This window comes from Hemicordylus capensis, chromosome 11, assembly GCF_027244095.1.
Source record: "Hemicordylus capensis ecotype Gifberg chromosome 11, rHemCap1.1.pri, whole genome shotgun sequence".
NCBI lineage: Eukaryota > Metazoa > Chordata > Lepidosauria > Squamata > Cordylidae > Hemicordylus > Hemicordylus capensis.
This window is the reverse complement of record NC_069667.1, coordinates 22,946,652-22,968,894: the sequence shown is the minus strand read 5'-3', so window position 1 is coordinate 22,968,894 and position 22,243 is coordinate 22,946,652. Positions and strand designations below refer to the sequence as shown.

The window sequence follows — 22,243 nt, the reverse complement described above, 5'->3', positions numbered from 1 at the left end:
AAAGTAGCAGGAAGCCATCAGGATTTTTTTTTAAAAGGGGAAACCTTTGGTGACTAAAATGCAAAAGAAACCAGAGGTTCCTTTTGATAATTGTGCAGACCAGGGCGCTCAGCCTGAGATTCTCCAGCTGCTGTGGACTACAACTCCCATCATCCCCAGCTGGAAAGTTGGCAAGCCAGGTGTAGAAGAACTTCCTTGTTGGATCCACCCAATTTCAGTCTGTTTTTACTAAAGTTTGCCTTTCCCTTCTAAAAGAGCTCAAGGCAGCTTACAGTCGACATCTGTTTACTTTATCAGTAAGGTTTACATTCTGCTACTGGGTCTCTTGAAACTGCTGTGGTGTTCATATAACAGCATCATGATGGATAGTGCTTTAAAAATGCAAGAGGATAGATCCCTATCCAGAAGGCCTTACAGTCTAAAACTCAGTATTTTAGATGGGGAGGAGAGCAGGTCTTGTGGAGCATGAATTGTACCCTAAGCAGGGTCCACCTTGGTTTGCATTTGGATGGGTGACTACATGTGAACATTGTCTGCTGTAAGATATTCCTCTCAGGGGATGGGGCCGTAGCTCAGTGTTCGAGCATCTGCTTGGCATGCAGAAGGTCTCAGGTTCAGTCCCTGGCAGCATCTCCAGGTAGGGCTGGGAGAGACCCATGCCTGAAACCTTGGAGAGTTGCTGCCAGTCAGTGTAGTTCTGGGTTGCGCAACTTCAGCCCTCTTACAGATGTCAGTGACTGCTCAGATGCCTCTAGAAAGAACATCGGAAGGTGGAGATCTTTCCTTATTGTTTGCTCCCAAGATTTGGTGTTCAGAGGTATGTGACCTCTTGCAGTGGAGGGACCTGGTTCTTTATTTGACAGCCATGTAAGCCAGTAGACATGACCCATCTAGTAGCAGTGAGTTCCATCAGCATACATTGTGTGAAGAAAATGTGTTGCTGTTGTTGTCTTCTTGGCCACCTGCCTACTGCCAATTGGCTTCATTGTATGACTAATCTGGGTCTAACAGCTGCTGCAGCTTGTCACAGTCAGAGAGGGAGAGCAACTGCCCTTGTGGAAATTTCCCTCTTCTGCACAGCTCTTAAAGACGTAAGCTCCCTGTCCTGCTGATTTGTACCTGGCGGTCACCTCTAGTGCTTGGGAGCATCCTTGAACACAGGCAGCAGCTGCCTTATGAGTCAGACAATTGTTTCCTCTAAATAGTATTGCCTGTACTGATAGTCTGCAGCTCTGCAGAATTTCCGACAGGCCGCTTTCTCAGCCCTACCTGGAGATGCTGCCAGGGATCGAACCCGGGGCCTTCTGCAAGCCCTACCGGTCCCTGCCCCTTATACCACTGGGAAACAACTTGTGGGCTCATGCTGAGGTGACTGCTAACTGCATCGGTCCCTGTGGTCTCAAGAATAATTACGCTTATGTAACACCTGTCCGCTCAGTGCAAGAGCATCTGCTTTGCATGCAGAAGGTCCTGGCATCTCCATTTAAAGGAGGGGTTCTTAAACTTGGGGTCCCCATATGTTGTTGGACTCAGTAGTTTTTGGTAAGGCCACCTAATGGCGCAGTGGGGGGGTTACTTGCCTTGGGAGCAAGGTTCGTTCGAATCCCCGCTGGTATATTTCCAGACTTAAACCTGTATCGGGCAGCAACGATATAGGATGATGCTGAAAGGCATCATCTCATACTGCGCGGGAGATGGCAATGGTCAACCCCTCCTGTATTCTACCAAAGACAACCCAATGGCTCTGTGGCTGCCAGGAGTTGTCACCGACTCAATGGTACGATTTCCCCTTTTTCTTTTCTCCAGATAATGCTGAGAGAGACTCCTGCCTTAAACTCTAGAGAGCAGCTGCTGTTCAGTGTAGACTGTTTGGGGTGAAGCCAAGATGGCAAAGGGGTCGGAGTGGTGTGTGTTTGTTTTTTACTCCCCCCCCCTCTCCGTTTTTCATCCCTATGTTTGTTCATGTAAATATGCTACTACCAGTTGACCTCTGTGGTAGTTTAGAGGGTACGTTTAGGAGAGTCCTTTATTCGGAGAGACTGTGTCCTTGTGGCAATGGCGATGTTGAGCCGGTTGACTATGTGCTTTTGTCTCGTTCCTTCTGTCGTGATTTGCATTTTAGAGACATTTTCCCTCCTCTCATTTTTAGATACCCAAATAACTCTGATGAGTTTCATATAAACTTTCTTTCTGATAAATACACCGTTGTCCTGCATCTGGTGGCCAAACTCTGTACAGCTGTGATTAAGATCCGTACATGGTGTGTTAGAAATGGTTAATACAGGTTTTTCGTTTGTGTCTCATCCTATTATATTTTATTTCAGTTTTATGTAATAGTTCCTCTGTGTGTTTGTGTGTGTGTGTGTGTGTGTGTGTGTGTACACACGCACACCTGTATCGATAATCACTTTTAAGGAATAAACCCTTTTATCTGGGTTTGGACCGTATATTTGATCAATGATCGTAATAAACTGAACTGAACTACTGCTACTACGAATATTTAGGTACCGCTCTTCAACCAAAATTCACAAAGTGGTTTACACAGAAAAATAAATAATACATAAGTAAGACAGTCCTCTGTCCCCAAAGGGCTCGCAATCTAAAAAGAAACATAAAGCAGGTACTAGCAACAGCCACTGGCGGGATTTTGTGCTGGGTTTGGGTGGGGTTGAATATAATAAATAATAAATAATTTAGCCATTGTTGCTGTGGATGATGGGAGTTGTAGTCCAACAACCCAGCTCCGAGAACCCCTAAGTTAAAGGGCCCCGAGGCCTTTAATTCTACCTGGACTGTTGCCCATCAGAATGACAATACTGGGCTAGATAAGCCAGTGGACTGACCTGATATAAGGCAGCTTCATACATCCATGAGTATTCAAAGTGCTACGTCTGCACTGTCTTAGTAATCCTTCCTTCTGATATTTCTCTACAGTGGGCCATTATTGCCATCTTTGTATTGCAGAAGGGGTGTGTGCACAGATCTGAACAACTGCGGTGGGGAACCCAGAAAAAAAGTTCCCCCTTCCACCACCACCCCCACAAAACCCCTGGTCCACCCCCACCCAGCACTGTTCACCCTAAAGCGGGTGCACGTGTGCCCGCTCACACATTTTCTGATGTCCACTCAGTTCATTTTCGATCCCGCTCAGGTTGAATCAGGAGGTCCCCCCTCTGAATGCATGTAAGCACACACTGCCTTGATACTGCCGCCCAGAACAAAACTCATTCCGCACACAGATGGAAAAAATTAAGAGAGAACACTGCCGCCCGGGCCTTCACATCTCAGGTGTGTGGTGTGAGGCTCTTAGCAGGTGGTCACTGGCAAGCAGCTTTAAATGCAGATTTTCAGTCAGCTTTGAACTCAGGGTTGAGTGGAAGGAGGAGTTTGCTTCACCGAAGGCGCATGTCACTGATGCAATACTCAGGAGGGGATTAAATTGGGCTGCGTGTATTTGTTTACCTGTCTTGCATGCTGCGGCTCCTCTAAGCTTCTGGGCACTGTCCCATTTTTTGGTCCTTGCATCATCCCTGTGCTGCAAATTTGACCAGCTTTGCAATAAGTCCACAAAGGCCACTGTCTTTGCCTGCCCACCCATACCTGTGTTGATCACCTGAAATGGGGAGAAAAAGTACTAGTTCTTTTCCCATTTGACAAATGCTACCCTCAGGGGATGGGGCCGCTCTGGGAAGAGCACCTGCTTGCATGCAGAAGGTTCCAAGTTCCCTCCCTGGCAGCATCTCCAAGACAGGGCTGAGAGAGACTCCTGCCTGCAGCCTCGGAGAAGCTGCTGCCAGTCTGTGTAGACACCTAGATGGACTAATGGTCTGACTCGGTAGTAAGCAGCTTCCTATGTACTCTGCCTGAATGCACACTTTACCCAGCGTCTGCTACCAGGCAAGAGGTTATTTGCTTGCTGTGAAAATGTAGTGCTTTCATTTTGGGAATGGGGCTGTAGTTCAGTGGTAAAGCATCTGTTCTGCATGCAGAAAGTCCTTGGTAGGCTGTCCACGTAGGGCTGGGAAAAACATTTGCCTGAAACCTTGGAGAGCTGCTGCCAGTCAGTGTAGACAATATTGAGCTGGATGGGCCAATGGTCTGACTCAGTATAAAGCAGCTTCCTATGTTCCGAAGCCTGGGTCGGGTTGACCAATATTTGATATGCTCTTAATCGCCCACTGAGCACGAACCCTACTTGAACAAGCAATTAGAGCAGGAAACATTGAAGATTACAAATAAGAGTGGATTTGGCTTATTAAAGCCCATTTGTCTCATTCTATATATAAACCTAGCATTGCTTTCCTGTTCTGGAGGATATACAAGCTACAATCTTTGTAAAACATTAATGAACTCGCTGTGGGTTGGTTGAAGGCCAGGATCTGGGACTCTGCAATTTGTTTTACTCTGGTGGTGCCGAAGGGGAGGTTGCAAACTCTGAGTCACGGAGAGATTTTCCTATGACTAATACTGCGGCTTTATAAACTAGGTCTTTTCAATGGTAAAAACTGGTACAAATAATAGCTGTGCACAAATGTCCTTTGCTGTAATTCAGGTCCACTGAAATATACTATGACCACTACTGGTGGCCTCTTTAAAATAGTGATAGTTTCCCTGCGCCGTACAATTCCCCCCTGATCATTTCCCTGGGAAAAGATGAATGTTGTGGCAAAAGCTACTCCAGAACAGCTGTTGTAGAGCAACCTTGCCCTAATTTAAGTAGAGCAGCCTTGGTGCAGCACCTACCAATGTCCTTAGAAGATCCTCTTTTGATTTCATGTAGGACTGTAGTATTTAGTCAGTTAATCAATTAAACCGGGTGTTCCCAATTGTATAATCAATTGTATTTTTAAAGTTGTCAATATTTTTTAAACTTTTATTTCAAATAATAAGTAATATAGCTAAGATTCATATATAACCACATTTAAAAACAAAACAAAACACAAATATATATATAAAATCCCTCCCTCCTGATCTTCATATTTAAAATATAATATTTATCTCAGTACCGTGAGAAAGAAATTGAGGCACCAAACAAACAAACGGTTTGTTTGTTTTAAAAGAAACTCTTTAAAACAATTGTTGAAATCCTTACAATTCATTAAATAGACCAAATTGCTACAAATTCCTCCTCATTTCCATATTGCGGGGGGGGGGAACTTGTTCAAATTTGCTAGCGAACACACATCCATAATCCACAACTGTTTCTCAGGAGTAAACTTATCCTTCTGATGTTGTACCACAATCCTTTTGGCAATTCCCCATGCTCGAAGAATCCATTGTTCTTGATATATAAAGTTCATACTTTGGGGACATGCCCCAAAAGGAGATGAACAGTGTTCCCGCGAAGGCATGTGCACATGCATGGGCTCACAAGTTGTTTGATGTCTGCTCAGTTGATTTTAGATCCCGCTCAGGTTGAATCCGGAAGGCCCCGCTCTGAATGCAGGTGCTCACACAGTGCCTTGATTCTGCCACCCAGAACAAAACTCATTCCGCACACATGAAAAAAATTAAAGAGAACACTGTACATGAACATCTTTAACAATCAAACATTGCTGCACAGTCTTCTTAACAATTTTATGAATTTCCAACCAAAACAATGTAACAGGACATAGGGAGCTGCTTGAGTTGCCATGCCCCCCAGAACTTTGGGTTTCACCTGGATTTTAAGCATCTCACCCAGATTGCTTAGCCCACCCAGATTTGCCCGGATTTCAGCTTTCTTTCGTTTTTTTTAAAGCTAAGTTCTAGTCCTTGTAGAAGCAGAGTAATGGAGCAAAACATGCAGTCACTGTTCTTTTCAAAAATTATTTTCAAGCCAAGTTACCTAATATGCAGATTAGGCACCTGGATTTGAAAAGCCAGCATATGGCAACCCTAGAAGCTACTTTTTATTGAGTCAGACCATTGGTCCATCTAGTTCAATATTGTCTACACAGACTGGCAGCGGCTTCTCCGAGGCTGCAGGAAAGAGTCAGCCTGATCTTGGAGATGCCAGCCAGGGAGGGAACTCAGAATCTTCTGCATGCAAGCAGGCTGGTGCTCTTCCCAGAGCAGAATATCTTACAGTGCTCAAACATAGTCATCTATTCAAATGCAAACCAGGTGGAGCCTGCTTAGCGAAGGGGACCATTCCTGCTTGCTGCCAGAAGACCAGCATTCTTCCCCTATCTGTATGTACCTCCTGTAGTGGTACAGTTCATTTTGCCATCTCATTTCCGTCTCATTCAGGAATGTCCTCATCCCATTGGAAGCGGTGGAATAAGTTAGTTGTGACTAATTTATTCCACTGGTTCCCATGGGACCTTGCCATGACAGCACTTTTTAATTGGCTATAATTTATTATGTCAGTTGCCCAGAGATGTGAATTGGATTAGTATATAAATATGTAGAATAAATAAAAATAATTTTCCTACTAGGCGTACCTGTGTTTAGCAATTTGTCAATTGCATTTTGTTACACTTCACTGCTTGCTTTCCTTGAAAGGACGGCTCATTTGCAATTTCCACTTGCTAGATGGTTGTCTGTATTCACCACTTGGTGGCTGATGGCCAGCCTAATAGTGGCTGGTAACTTAATGGTTCAGTAAACAAACATCCCATTCTTCCTTCGTTGTCTCAGAGAGGCACTCTTTGGGGTAATATGCAGAGGCCTTTAAACTTAATTGATTTGTCAGTTAAAAGCCAGATGATTCATCACTTTAAAAATTGGAGCTGCAGTGTTTTGGCACTTAAAGGAACTTCAGAATTGGTTAAAAGGTTGCCCCCAATTATTTCCCCCGCAAACTGGGCAGCAGTTTGGGGAGCAAATAATACATTGCATGTATTCCATTATTTATTAGGTGAGTGCCATCTTAAAAGAAGATCTCCTTTCTCTCCTACACAGGAGGAATGCTAAGATACCCACTTTGACACTTGTGCATCATCCAAAAATAAAAGGTGCTTCTTGTGTCAAAGGAAAGGAAAAGTTGTGCCGTTGAGTCGGTGTTGACTCCTGGTGACCCCACAGAGTCATGAGGTTTTCTTGGTAGAAAACCAGGAGGGGTTGACCATTGCCTTCTCCTGCGCCGTATGAGACGAGGCCTTTCAGCACCTTCCTATATCACTGCTGTCCAATATAGGAGTTTCCCATATTCTGGGAAACATACCAGTGGGGATTCGAACCGACAGCCTCCTGCTCACAAGGCAGGTTGCTTCCCTGCTGTGCCATGAGGTGGCTTCATCCCACTCAGTATTGTCCACACTGACTGGCAGCAGCGAGTCCCTTGGTCCATCTCGCTCAGTATTGTCCACACTGACTGGCAGCAGCGTCTCCAAGGTTTCATCAGGAGTCTTTCCCAGACCTACCTAGAGATGCTGCCAGGGAGGGAACCTGAGCCTTTCTGCATGCAAGCATGCAGACGCTCTTCCACTGAGCTGTGACCCCCCCCCCATCCCCTAAGGGGAATATCTCGCAGTGCTCACATGTCGTTGCCCATCCAAATGCAAACCAAAGCAGGCTCTGCTTAGCAAATGAGACAGTTCATGCTCACTGCCACAAGAACAGCTTTCCTCTCCCTGCTTTACGTGGTCGGCTGCCCTAGTTTTAAGTCTTTTCCCCTTGCACTGCTGATGCTGACACTTCTAGCCTTGTGTCAGTTCTGCCCTCTGCAGTTGCATGATGATGTAGTAGTGGATGGCAGTGATAAACCACCAGTGTCTTTCTTGCACCTTATACCTGGCTTGGAAATATCTGCTCATTTATGGCAATTTAATAAGCTTCTCCAAGCCACCAAGCAGCGAATTTTCTGTACACTAAAAGAGAGTGGGTTCCTCTCTTTTGGGGGTCCTCCTGTCAGACTTACTGACGTGCCACAAGCAACTTGCATTAATATGTGTGAGCAAATGAGCCAGCTTTTTAAAAAAAAAGTTTGCAAAACTTTCTTTTTAATCTGATGAAATAGACCCTTTGCAGCCTGCATCAACCACAAAAGCCAGTGTGGTGTAGTGATTAAGAGACTTGCATGGAGAGACTCTGGTCCAAATCCAAACTTAGCATGAAGGGACCCAAGGACACCCACTTAGCAAGTTGAACTGGGTAACCTTGGGCCAGTTGCTATCTCTTGACAGGGTTATTGTAAGGACAAAAGGAAGAGGGATGAGGGCCTAGTTTGCACAGTTGGACCTAGTTTGCACATGAGACGGCCACCTTGTTGAAGATAAGCCGGTCTTGGTGTGGTCAGGGCCTGAATGAGAGACCCAGATGTGTGTGTCACCTTTTGGGGATGGGGTCATAGCTCAGTGGCGGAGCATCTGCTTGCATGCAGAAGGTCCCAGGTTCAAGCCCTGGCAGCATCTCCAGGTAGGTATGGGAGAGACACCTGCCTGATACCTTGGAGAGCCGCTGCCAGTCAGTGTAGACAATACTGAGCTAGATGGACTGAGGGTCTGACTCAGTAAAAGGCAGCTTCCTACGTTCCTTTGCCATCCTGAGCACCTTGGAGGAAGGGTGGGATTGCAAGACAAGAGAGAATAATAAAGTTCCAGGAGTTTCAGCATCTCTGCTTTGTAGTGGAGTTGTAGCCTTGTCTGCATTTTTGTATTATTATTTCTTGTTTGCACAGTCAAACAGGTGTTATTGACTGGTTTGTTTTATCCAAACATCGAGTCCTTCCCAAGGACCTGGGATGCCAGAATTTTGTTATCAATATTGTTGCTGTTATAGGTATCGCAGCAAAATGTAGGCTGTTCCCAGTAAAGTTGCTTTTTGTAGTTGGCTGATGGTGATTTCTGTGGCTCCTATGGTGTTGAGGTGCTCTAAAAGATGTTTTGGAACTGCACCTAGGGCACCAGTTACTACTGGGATTATTTTGGTCTTCTTCTGCCACAGCCTTTCAGTTTCAATTTGTAGATCTTTGTTGTTGTAGTATATTTATTTATCATCATTATCATCATCTATATATTTAATTCCCTAAGACGTACCCGTGGCTAATCCCATGCGTGGCAGCTCTTGCGAGAGTTCGGAAAGCTGCTGGATAGCCACAGGACAGGCAGGGGGCAGGCGGGCGGGAATGGAGGTGGCAGTGGCCGCAGTTAACGGCGACAATATGGTGACGGCGGCCAGGGAGGAAGGAAGCGGGGGGAGGGCATGGGGAGGAAGAAGCTGGCGGGCTGGTAGGGAAAGGAAGAAGGGGGGGGAAGCAGGCCAGCGGGTGGGTGGGGGGAGGGAGGAAGAAGGGGGGAGGAAGCAGGCCAGCGGGTGGGGGGGGAGGGAGGGAGGAAGAACTGGGGAAGGAAGAAGCCAACAGGCAGGGGATAGAAAACAGCGGTGGCAGGTGGGTGGCTAGAGGTGCAGATGCTCTGCGCCTGGCCCAGCTAGTTGTTGTTATTACATCACTCTTCCTCCAAGGAGCCCAGATCAGCCTGCTTGGTTATGCTTATCCTTACAGCAATCCTGTGGGGTCGGTTAGGCCGAGAGAGAAGTGACTGGCCCCGGGTCACCCCGTGAGTTTCATGGCTGAGGGGGGATTTGAACTCAGGTCTCCCCAGCCCTGGTCCAGCACTTTAACCACTACACCAAACCACTGGTTGCCCGCTGTGTTTGATGGACCTTTTGGTCTCGCCCACCGGTGCTCATCTTATGTTTTTATGACTCGTATCCCTGCTCTGTTGCCTATGATCAAGGCAGGGGGGGCGAAATACAAGGTATTCTGAGAGAGAGGTCTCTGCAAAGATGAAAGCCAGCTGCAAAATGCACTCGGGGAGAGAAATAATTCAGCAAGGAAGTGCTTTCCCAACGAATCTCTGTGTAATCCTTAATGTAGCCGTTATGGGCCCTCGCGGCGGTGGGGAAAGATTGGATTACAAACACACAGAGAAGCGATGGTGTTCGTTTTTGGCCTCGGCGCGTGTGGAATTCAATCTGCTGGCTTGGCTCAGCATATTGATCCTTCCGTGTGTGTGTGTGTTTTGTCCTGTATCGAATGTTTGAGGAGGCTGGAGATTTGCTTTGGCGGTTCCAAATGCTAGCAATTGATCTGGAGATGCAAAATTTGCCTTGCGGTTGGCTCCTCCAATTAAACCCTTTTTAGGGTTCGCTGTACGGCGTTCATTATCTTGTAAAAAAAAATAGTGCATAGCTGCTGCTGCTTCTTAAGACTCTAGAATTTAAAGGCCAGGTGCTTAGAAGTTATATGAGGTGAAGAATATATGCTAGCTGGTTGAGCAGCACTTTCCCCCCACCTTGAGCTGTGTTTCGACAGAGTTCTTAAACGGATCTTAAATCTGATACTTCCTTATGTTTGCAATAGGGCTTCTTGTTCTGTGTAGGCAGGTAGAGTTGCCTACTCTGGTCCTTTAACGCCAGGAGATTTGCATGTCGCTGGACCTTTGGGGTGGAGAGCAGGTCTTGGGGTAGCGAGCACGAATTGTCCCCTTTGCTAAGCAGGGTTTGCCTTGGTTTGCATTCACATGGGTGACAATGTGTGAGTGCTTTCTGCGGTAAGGTGTTCCCCTTGAGAGAGAGGGGCTGAAGCTCAGTAGCAGAACATCAATCAATCAATGTTTATTTCGCTCAAAGATCAAATACTTGGTAGAGCATCTGCTCTGCCTCCAGAAGGTCCCGAGTTCAAACTCTGACGGCATCTCCAGGTAGGGCTGGGGGAAGACTCCTGCCTGAAACATTGAAGAGCTGCTGCCAGTCAGTGTAGACAGATATGAGCTAGACAGACCAAGGGTCTGACTCAGTATAAGGCAGCTTTCTATGTGCCTGTGGCAGCTCCGATTTCTTTTTCCAGTCCGTGCTTCACAATGGCGTTGCAGTGTCATCATCTTCCTTCACAATTGCTCTCCAGTGCCTCACAACACACACCTCTCGGCTGTAAACTTCCTTAGAGCATGCAGCCTTTTCCTTGTAAAGCATTGTTGAGGCGTTAACAGATGCTGCAGAAACTACTTTTTATTATGACTGTTGTCCCCATCTGTGCCCTAAATCCTGCAGGTCTCCTGGTGGGAACGCTGGATGCCGTCTTGGATTCCACGTCAAAAGTTGCCCCTTTCCGGATTCTGCACCAGACGCCTGATTCCCAAGTCTACTGGTCCATCGCATGTGGTACGTAAAACCCAAGCAGGCTTGGGAGTACAGCAAAGCTAATTTCAGGTGGCTTGCAAAGGATCCTGCATGTGAAAGTCTTGCCTTGGCTCAGACCCTAACTCAGTTAACTGGACCAAATGGCACTTTCCAAAGTGGTGATTCTTTTATTTAGCAGGAGGAGAGCAACTGACCCTATCCAGCCCCTGCACAGCTTCCTTCCAGTGTCTGTTGCTGGGGTGTGTGTGTGAGAGAGAGAGGGAGAGGGAGAGACAGAGACTGACTGACTGTGAGTCCTTTGGGGGATAGGGAACCATCTTCTTTTAAAAAAAATCTCTCTGTCTAAATCCACTTTGAGAACATTTTTTGGTTGAAAAGTGGTGTTTGTTTATTTTTGCGTTTCTTTCCCACTCTTCCTCCAAGCAGCCCAGAGCGGTTCCTGGTTACTGTAACTGGCCCTCTCCACCCCCAGCACAGTACCTCCAGTGACTGTTGCTGGTGTCTATTTTGTGTTTCTTTTTCGATTGTAAGCCCTCTGGGGACAGGGATCCATCTTATTTATTTATTATTTCCCTGTGTAAACCGCCCTGAGCCATTTTTGGAAGGGCGGTATAGAAATTGAATAAATAATAAAAAATAATAATAATTCCAGCAAATAGTGATAGTTTATTACGGACCATGACCAGCCATTACAAAGCAGAAAAATTAATTTGTGTGTTTTATGTCTGGCAACTCATGCAAAGAATTCGTTGCACAATGACTCCCAGGAAGTGTTCAGCAAGGATCCGGATATTTCTATTTTTGTTGCTTATGTTGAGAAGCATGACCAGGATGTGTGCTGTCTTCCTGTGCTGCAAGGGAGTTGTTCACTGCGGGAGGGGCCACCCTGATTCTGTCAAGAAATAGTGTCTTCAGTGCTCATTCTCAGGATCTCTGAATGCTGCTCAGCTGGTTATCAGAATAAATACCTGCACACAATAAAGCATTTTGTTTGTTCTTTCACTCCAGACAGGCAAAGTAAAGGGTTCCAGGAGTGCCGTTGCAAATTGTGCATGCATTTAATTCTTCTGGGGTACCGGAGCAGACACTTATGTGATTCTGGATTCCTTCCACCCATTCCTCCTTAGCCCCTTCTTCCCACAGCAGCAGCTTTGTGGTTGTGGAGTAGTACAATTCCAAGTGTTTTTCCTGCAGCCACAAGGAAGAGAAACTTGCTATGTTATAAAATACTGTATTTACCTGAATCCAAGACCAGATTGAAATTTTTTTTGAAATTAGAAATCAGGAGGTCCTCTTCAGTTCAGAGTCCTGTTCCTTTCAAGTAAATGCAGGTATAACCTGTTTATAACCTCTGTTTTTTAAGCGGGTTGTCCTAAATTCAGAGTGCTCTTTGATCAGGGTAGATACAGGTAAGAAATCACAGAGGAGCTTCTTAAGGTGCTAGACTGCTCATTGCTAGACTGCTCATTCTTAAGGTGCTAGACTGCTCATTCTTAAGGTGCTAGACTGCTCATTAGACTGATTCTTAAGGTGCTAGACTGCTCATTCTTAAGGTGCTAGACTGCTCATTCTTAAGGTGCTAGACTGCTCATTTATAACCTCTGCTTTTTAAGCGGGTTGTCCTAAATTCAGAGTGTTCTTTGATCAGGTTAGATACAGGTAAGAAATCACAGAGGAGCTTCTTAAGGTGCTAGACTGCTCATTGTATGCGATGCTTATATGGAATTGCAGTATATACACAATCCTGAACATCACCAGTTCTCTCAGGCTCCCTTCATATGACGCTCCTTTTAGATTTATCATTCCTGTAATCCTCCCTTGAATCCTTTCTAGTTTGTAAATGCCCTTTTTAAAATGGCGATACTTACAAAAAAACAATAACATGGAATTCTAAATGCCGTCTGTGCTCTTACATTCCAAGTCCTGGTCATGAAGCTTCCGTCAAGCCAACCACAAATTAGGCTGTCTTTAAGGGTTTTCACATTATGCCATTGGTGTGGTAGCTACTTTGATCCTGTCTGATCCTGTCTGTGGCACTGGGCCTCCATGAGAATAAACAAAGGGGGAGAAGAATAAACAAAGGGTCAATGAAAGCTGAATGAAACAAAATAAGTTGAAGCCGGGAAGTATCCGTGACGTGAAGGCAGGGTTGGGAATGAGCCCATAGCTCAGTGGTGGAGCATCTGGTTTATCATGCAGAAGGTCCCAGGTTCAATCCCTGGCAGCATCTCCAGGTAGGGCAGGGACAGAAAACCTTGCTTAAAACCCTGTATTGCTGTTGCCAGTTGGGGCTGGACAAACCCGAGCTAAGATGGGCCAGTGGACTGAACTTGGTCAAAAGGCGACTTCATATAATTGTGTGTCTTTAGGTGAAATTTATTTAAATGTTTGTGACTCTCCCGGTCAGGAGCCAGTAGAGAAGAAATCACGGAGCACTGGGAGTGGCTGGAACAAAACGTCATGAAGACCCTGTCTGTGTTTGACTCCAGTGAGGACATCACTAGTTTTGTGCAGGGGAAAATAAGGGTATGTAGAAGTTTAGAAAGAGATGGATGACATGATTGTTTTGCTAATAAGCCTGATTTACTCCCATCTAAGTGTGCATAGGATCACAGCCTTAATTAAGGGATTAATTGACTAAAACGCATGATCTTCCTTAATTGGGTGACGGCTCTAATTATTTGTACTAGATAGTCTCTCTGTTGTATATGTCTTCCTGTGCTGCAAGGGAGTTGTTCACCAGGGGAGAGGCCACCCTGATTCCGTCAAGGAATAGTTTTTTCAGTGCTCCTTCTCAGGATCTCTTAATGCTGCTCAGCTAGTTATCAAAATAAATACCTGCACAGAAAAAAAACATTTAATTTCTTCTTGCACTCCAGACAGCAAAGTTAAGGCTTCCAGAAGTGCTTCTGCAAACTGTGCATGCATTTAATTCTTCTGGAGTGCTCTCAGCCCGGTTCTAGGATTTAGATAAATGTTTTCATCGGAGAACTTTTTCAGATTTTTCAGATTTCCTGATTTTAATCCATGTGTTTCCTAGGGCTTGATTGCCGAGGAAGGTAAAGGCTCTTTAATAAAAGAAGAGGACCCAGAGAAATTCCGAGAGGCACATCTGAAGTTTGAGAAGTGCTTTGGCTTAGCTCAGCAGGAGAAGCTGGTGACGTATTACTCCTGCAGCTACTGGAGAGGCCGGGTTCCCTGCCAGGGGTGGCTGTACCTAAGCACCAACTTCCTTAGCTTTTACTCCTTTCTCCTGGGAGCTGAAGGTTTGTGGCGTTCTTCTCTTCTTACCTGCACTTTTGTGTGTTTAAATGCTCACCTTTTTTTAATGAGTAGAAATGAAAAGAAGAAGAAAAATACCATATAACTAGCCAGAGCTATAAAACCATAAAAACATTGGGGCAGCCGGTATAGTTTAGGTGATGACTAAATAGTGATGGGGCAAAATGAATCTCCTGAGGCAGGGAATTCCACAGATGCTCCAATGGAGAAAGTTGTCTCCTAGAGTTTTCTCCTGCAAGTATACTTAAGTTGAAGGTGGGACATGCAAGGTGGGCCTACCAGCTAATCTTAAAGGGCGGGCAGGTTTATATGGGATAAGATGGTCTTTTAGTAGGGATGTGCACAGAACCAGTTTGGAGGCCCTTTTACGGACCTTTTTAAATTGTGACGGGGGGTGATGGGAACTGTAGTTCAACATCTGAAAGGCCAAGTTTTCCCACTTCTGATCTTAAACAACAGGCATCTTGTGCTCCATGAGACCCGCCCTGATCAGAACTTTTGCTGCTGCATTTTGCACCAGCTGAAGTTTCTAAATGCTTCTCGAGGGCAAATCCAGGTGGGATGGATTGCAGCTGCCCAATCTTGTTTTAATACATTATTATATTGCATCTGCATTCAGACATCTGTACATTCACACATGTTTTTTGAGTGAATGACTGAACCTGTGTTACTTTAAAAAGTGAACCTAGATACAGGTCCCTCAAATGCATGGTGGAAGAACGAATTTTTCTGCTGTATTTGTGTTCAATATACTACTATGTGTATTATTGTACCTGTGTGGACGGTACGCTCGTGGTACAGGTTTTGAGCATAACATGCAAATAGGGCTTGTGATGTGCATGATTGTGGGGTTGGTCTTCAGGATTGGGCACAGTTAACACACCAGACTTATTAGAGGCAAAAAATACATCTGTTTTGGGACCAAAACTAGGGAAATGAAATGCTTTATATGTGTGAAAAAGTGCCATATGAATACTGAGTATTATCACGAACAGCAAATTTATTATTTATTCTCTTTTATAGTTTTATACCGCCCTTTGTTTGAAGACCCCGGGGCAGTTAACAAAATAAAAAAGGGAATAAAAACTCCAATATAAACAACTAGATAAAACAAAACAAAACACAGTTATGTTAAAAAGAGAGTTGAGGGGGGTGTCACTAATTGGCCAAAAGCCTGAATAAAAAGGGCTGTCCTTTAGATAAAAGAAAGGGACAGAGGGAACCATGCGGATCTCAAGCATGAGTGAGTTCCACAGCCTGGGAGCAACCACTGAGGAGGCCCTGTCCCGTGTGATCAACAAACGAGCCTCAACAGGTATACACACGGAGCAGACATCCCAGGTATACACGCGGAGCAGACCTCCCAGCTGATCTAGTCAGGTGGGTAGATTCTGCTGGGAGCAGGCCTAGCTTCTACAAATCGATTTGTAGAAGAAAAGCAGCAACTTTCAAGCAACTTCTTTGCATAGGCACAACAGGTTTACCTAAATCCCTTTTGCTTCTATTTGCAGTGAAACTCATTCTATCCTGGGATGAGATCTCAAAACTTGAAAAGACGTCCAACGTAATCCTGACGGAAAGTATTCACGTCTGTGCCCACGGAGAAGATCACTACTTTTCCATGTTTATGCACATCAGTGAAACCTTCCTCCTGATGGAGCAGCTGGCCCTCTTTGCTGTCCGCAGACTCTTTGACAAGGAGACATTTGAAAGCGATCCCATTCTCCATGACCCTCTGCAAATCACTAAGAGGTAATTTTTATAAACGTTGGGATAACCGTAGGGATGTGCACAAACCATGGTTTGAACCGCGGTTTGAGCGCTTTGGGGGAAATTTGTTTGGGAGCCTTAAGAAAAAGGAAAGTAGGTCCTTACCTCCTCTTTGCCGTCCCATTCAGCTTCCTGCTGGGGAATCTCTCTACAAAACAATACAAAACAATTCCACGCATGTGCGGGTGCCATTTGTGTGATCAGCATAGTGTTACTGACCACGCAAATGGTGCCTGAGCATGCGAGGTCACCACATGTGTGCTGGGGCTTATTGGGATATGTGCCATCCCAGCAGGAAGCTGAATGGGCAGCAGATAGGAGGTAAGGGCTTGTAATCCAACCTGCCTGAACCGGTCCAAATCGAGGTTCATGCACATCCCTAGATAACGGCCAAGAACAGCTGCTCAGTCTCTTGGAATATCAATCATTCCCTCGCTAGGGATTCTACCATTTAACTCAGGGGTTCCCAACTGTGTAAGTAGTACAACAACATCTGGAAACCCCAGAGTTCAACGTTGGCCTTTGGCCATTATGTCTGGGGATGGAACTGTGGCTGGGAATGATAGGACTTGTAGTCCCACAGCATTTGGAGATCCCAATTTGCGTCCCCTAAGTTGGGCCTTTAGCCACTGTGTCTGGGGATGACGGGACTCGTCGTCCTGAAATCACACAAAACAGATCCAGCAGCTATTAACACCATGTAACGCATGTAAAATCGTTATACTTGGCACTTCGTAATTATTATTATTCATATATGATTTATTGATTGAAATTACAATTTTCATATTACATTCCATTTCACATGCGTTGTGTTGTGCTAACAGCGATTGGATCTGTTTTGTGTGATTTCAGGTCTGCGTTTCAGACCCTTTTACGTCGGTTGTGTGAGGCGTAGTCCAGATGCATCCAGGGTGGGAACCCCTGAGTTCAATGATGGCCTTTGGCCATTGTGGCTGGGGACTATGGGACTTGTAGTCCACCAACACCTGGGGACCCATGGTGGGGAACCACTCATGTAACTTGCCTTTTGGTTCTCCCCAGAGGCCTTGAGAGCCGAGCGCACAGTGAGCAGTTTAACGCCTTCTTCAGGCTGCCCAGAGAGGAGTCCTTGAGGGAGGTCCACGAATGTTTCTTATGGGTGCCTTTCAGTCACTACAATACCCTGGGGAAAATGTGCATCTCCGATAACTACATCTGCTTTGCCAGCCAGGATGGCTCCCTCTGCTGTGTCGTCATCCCTCAGAGAGAGGTGAGTCTGGTGGATGGGGTGCAATGCCCTGTTTCAAAGCAGACCTTGGTAAGCTCTGAAAGTGGTGCACAGAGGAGGGAAGGTTGCTAGCAGCTGCCTCTTCATGCTTTTTGCGGGCATTGCAAGATGTGTGAGGAGAGGCAAAGCTTGCATGGGTTAAGTTGGTCCTGGGGTGCATCTTGGTTCCCCAGTAATAGGTGGCGGCTAATAAGTGCCCTGAGATGACTGTCTTGAGTTATTTAAGAGAATGTCTTTGCCATGAGCCCCACCGCCCACTGAGATCATCCAGAGAGGCTTGTCTGCAGTTGCCACTGACTCATCTGGTGGCCACACAGGGACGGGCCTTCTCTGTTGCTGCCCCGAGACTCTGGGATGCGCTTCCTACCGAAATAAGAGCCTCCCCATCTCTGACAACTTTTAAAAAATACTTAAAGACTTATCTCTTCACCCAAGGTTTTTTAGAAAAAAGACAACTGCGGGGAGACATGATAGAGGTCTATAAAATCATGCATGGTGTGGAGCAAGTGGATAGAGAGAAACCCCCCCCCCTTACATGAGAACGAGGGGTCATCCCAGATTGCCAGGAAATTTAGGACCAACAAACAGAAGTACTTTTTCCACACAACGTGTAATCAGCTTGTGGAATTCTCTGCCACAAGATGTGATGACAGCCAATAACCTGGATGGCTTTAAGAGGGGTTTTGATAACTTCATGGAGGAGAGGTCTATCATTGGCTACTAGTTGGAGGGCTGTGGGCCACCTCCAGCCTCAAAGGCAGGATGCCTCTGAATACCAGTTGCAGGGGAGTAACAGCAGGAGATAGGACATGCCCTCCCCTCTTTCCTGTGGGCTCCCCAGAGGCATCTGGTGGGTCACTGTGTGAAACAGGATGCTGGACTAGATGGGCCATGGGTCTGATCCAGCAGGGCTGTTCTTATGTTCATACTTAATTTTACTGTCGTTTTAAATAGTTTTACGGCTTTTATTTCCTGTGTTTTAACTTGTAAACCATGCAAAAATTGAAGTTTGGTGCAGTGAACAAATTTGATAGATAGATAGATAAATTAAAGGGAGTAAATTAAATTAAATTAAATTTACTGCTGAATGCATGCGCATTGAATGCAATGTCAAAACAATTCTTTGAGCCTTCAGATCAACAGGTTGTGTTCACAGGTTGTATGGGTCTTGAACATAATATGTGCATAGGGCTAAGGAAGGCACTTGGTACACAAGGTTTGTCTTCTAGTCTCGGTTACAGCGTGACTCCCCGCTGCACTCAGGATTGGACCACTTGGACTAATTTAGGAGGTGCAGAATGGATGACTTGAACCTTTGTCCCTCTGTCGCCTGCAGGTTGTAGCAGCTGAGATGGCCGACCCTGCTAGCAAAGTGGTCAGCCTCAGCACCAAAGGAAACAGAATCTTCCGTTTCTCAGAAGTGAGGGATTTTGAGCAGCTGGTGATGAAGCTTCGGAGCAAATGCGATGCAATGGTGATGTCCCATCATGCTTTGAGTGCAGAGGTAAAGGCTGAAGCTCATCTGGTTTGTGGACATTTGACGCAATCTTGGTTTGAGTCAGACCATTGAATCATCTTGCCTGGAACTGTCTAATTATGTGCCTTGAGTGTTCTGTGATCTGGCACATGCAAAGGTCTATCTTAGCATCCGCTTCCTAAGATGTTTTAGCTGGAGATGCCAGGGATTGGATGTGGGATCCAATCCCTTGGGTGATTCTTGGCATGGATGCAGAGTTTAAAGGAGGGTGTGTGTCCCTGGTACCCCACCGACCTCCCATCCTTGACTGTCCTGGTGGCTGTACCCTGCTTAGCCATACTGTGTCCAGCATCTGCTGTCTGTCCATCTTCCAGGTTGCTGCTGGCCCATCCTTGGACTCGCCCTTGGATGACTATGAGGGGAAGCCAATGGCCAGCCATAAAGGCAGCAGCCAGACTGTGAGCACGGAAGCTCTCATGACAGTCTTTCACCCTCAGGATGTGGAGAATCTGGATGCTAAAATGGTAAGCAGGGGGCGCAGCTCACTTGGGAAAGTGTTAGAATATCTTCCTGTTCGGTAGTCCTCACTCTGCACTTCACTGGCTCTTTCCATTCTGTGTTTGCATTTAGTTTTTCCATTCAATTCATTTACTACGATCTCAGACCAGCCAACAGAAACAACATATAGCATATATCATATGCATTCTACTTTGCTCTTACTTTGCTCTTACTTTGCTCACTTATTTAGCTAGCAAATTTATTGACTGCCTGACTTCCATAGACTCGAGGCATTTAACATAAATTAAAACAACGAAAACAAGAGGAAAGAGGAACACACACACATATATACACACACACACATACACACAATTAAAAGCCTGGCAAAATAAACAAGTCTTCAAAAGCTTCTTAAAGGACAGAAGGGAGGTGGCATTACGAATCTCAGGAGGCAGGGTGTTCCATAAGGAGGGGGCTGCTACAGAGAAGGCCCTCCCATGAGCTCCACATACCTCCCCTTGGCCCGGAACTCTGAGAAGGCCCACCTTCCATTTCCTACGTATCATTTTTTTAAAAAAATGATGATTTCTGGGCAGCAAATTTCTGGGAGCACCTACATTCTCAAATGTGAGCAGAGCCTTCTGGGAGGGGGCACCAGGAAGTGGGAGGGAGAGGATCCTGAGGCAGACAGTGGCTTTCCTGCCTCAACAGCCACAAACTAGGTGGGCAGAGAATGCTTGCAAAGGAGCCATGGTTCATTTCAGAAGAACAGAACTGTGAGTTTCCTGCCATTTTATGGTAGCAATACAACGCTTTGGATTCAAGGCTTATGAAAGACCTTGTTGTTAAGTTCGTAGCTCTGAGTGGGGTTTTTTCTGCCTTCCTTTCTCTTCTTGAGTAATACTTAGTCATAAATTGGGTAGCTATAATAATAACGGCCCTTTAGGCAGGGCCTTTTGTTTTGTTTTGCTGAGTTTATTGCTATCACTGTTGCATTGGTTCAGAGCAGACTTTTGTGATATGCGTAAGAGGCTTCTTGACATCTTGTTTTGTTAGTTAAAAGAGAAAATGAAAGAGCAGTCCTGGAATATCCTGTTCATAGAATGCGGCCGTGGCGTCAGTATGTTTCGGACAAGGAAAACACGAGACCTGATTGTCAGAGGGATCCCAGAAGTGTTGAGGGGGGAGCTCTGGTTGCTGTTCTCAGGTACTTAATGATGATGTAACACATGGATTCATGTTTATGGATATCTCTAAGCTGTTGCTTGGGAGCTTTTACCCCTCCTGCAGTTGACTGAGCTGGTGTGATGCTATAGAATGTCCACAAACATTCAGTCCAAGATTCATAGACTGATGAAGAGAATTTTTTTTTTTTTACTGCCACTCACTCCTCCCCACCGTACACATTCCTAAGCCAAAAGTTTTCTTTCCTCAGGGAAGGGGGTAACAGGATGTTGGGGTGGGGGGTCATTTCAACATAGAAGAAGCTTTGCAAGGCCTGATACATGCGTGCGCCATCATTTTCTTCCAGGGGGCCACTGGACTTGCGGTTTTCTACTAACATGTACAATGATCCCCTGGCAGGCAGTGACACTTGGTGTGCTGTTTCCAGCTAAGAGGAGGTCCTGTGTGGTTCTCCAGTTTTGAAATGAACATCTCCTTGCTCCTTGGTACCCTGGGGAAGGAGATAGGGCTTGTTGTGGCCTGGGAAAACTGGCAAAAGAGGGTAGGGTAGTGGTGATGTAGGGTGTGAGCCCAGTTTGAGTTAAGCTCAGTTCAAAGGAGACCCTGGCTCAAATTAGGGTCAGACATTTTGAGTGGGGAGTTTTGGATATTGAGCTTTCTCTAGCCCCATATACCATCCCTGTATGCGGGGTGTGTGGGGGTGGGACTTCCATTCAGAGGGGGCAAAGTAAAAATAAATTCTACTGGACAAACGTAAGAACTTTTGAATTAAGCCAAAGTCATGCTTTGAATCCTGATCTCTTCCTGTCTTTGGAGGCTTTCACGAGAGCCATAAAGACCCTCTTTTTCAGCCTGACTTTTAATAGTATTTAATTGATTTTAAATATGAGTTTTATGCTAATATTTTAAGTGCTTTTTTACGTTTTAAAATGTTAAATTTTAATGGTTTGGATTTTGGATGTGAACCTCCCTGAGCCCTTCTGGGATGGGTGGTATATAAACTGAATGAATGAATGTTACGAGGGGAAAGGTTTTACGTTGTTTTCCACAGAGACACAAAATGGCTTCCCATGTAATGCATAGATTAGTCCTGGGTTGCAGGAGCTTAACTATCATGCTTCATCCAGACATACTTAAAACGGTCTCAGTGTGGACTTCTGGGCCTATGCGAATGTCCTTTAACAGTGTGCACTATATTGTTTTTAGCATTGTTTTAATTGGTGGGTTTTATGTCTTTTAAAAAGTTGTTGTACACTGCCCAGAGCCTCTGGATGGGGTGGTTTATAAATGTAAGAAATAAAATAAATTTTGGCAGGCGCTGTAAACGACATGGCAGTCAACCCTGGTTACTACAGTGAGCTGGTTGAGAAGTCCTTGGGGACGTGCACTTTGGCGACAGACGAAATTGAACGGGACCTGCGTCGCTCCCTGCCCGAACACCCAGCCTTCCAGAGCGACACGGGCATTTCTGCCTTGAGGAGGGTACTCACAGCATATGCCTACCGGAATCCCAAGATTGGATATTGTCAGGTGGGAAACACCTGTGTGCTGTAGCAGAAACACTCCACTCTAGGTTCTTTTTCTGTAGATTCCAACACTCGTTCCATCAGATTCAAAGTACTTTATTAGTCAATAAGAATCACAGCCGGGCCTTCACCTAACACATGCAGGTGATGGGTGAAGACCTCACAAAATGG

General features: G+C 45.6%; 1 protein-coding gene across 1 annotated transcript in view; it reads left to right on the top strand.

Annotated features, from left to right (window-relative positions):
* TBC1D8B (TBC1 domain family member 8B) overlaps positions 1–22,243 on the top strand; it is a 46,373-nt gene that overhangs the window by 3,517 nt on the left and 20,613 nt on the right. Inside the window, exons 2-10 of the mRNA XM_053273579.1 lie at positions 10,978–11,088; positions 13,475–13,593; positions 14,108–14,333; positions 15,861–16,101; positions 17,161–17,368; positions 18,723–18,890; positions 19,238–19,387; positions 20,418–20,568; positions 21,862–22,076. Of these exons, the coding sequence (XP_053129554.1) occupies positions 10,978–11,088; positions 13,475–13,593; positions 14,108–14,333; positions 15,861–16,101; positions 17,161–17,368; positions 18,723–18,890; positions 19,238–19,387; positions 20,418–20,568; positions 21,862–22,076 (1,589 nt within the window). The remainder of the gene's footprint in view (positions 1–10,977; positions 11,089–13,474; positions 13,594–14,107; positions 14,334–15,860; positions 16,102–17,160; positions 17,369–18,722; positions 18,891–19,237; positions 19,388–20,417; positions 20,569–21,861; positions 22,077–22,243) is intronic.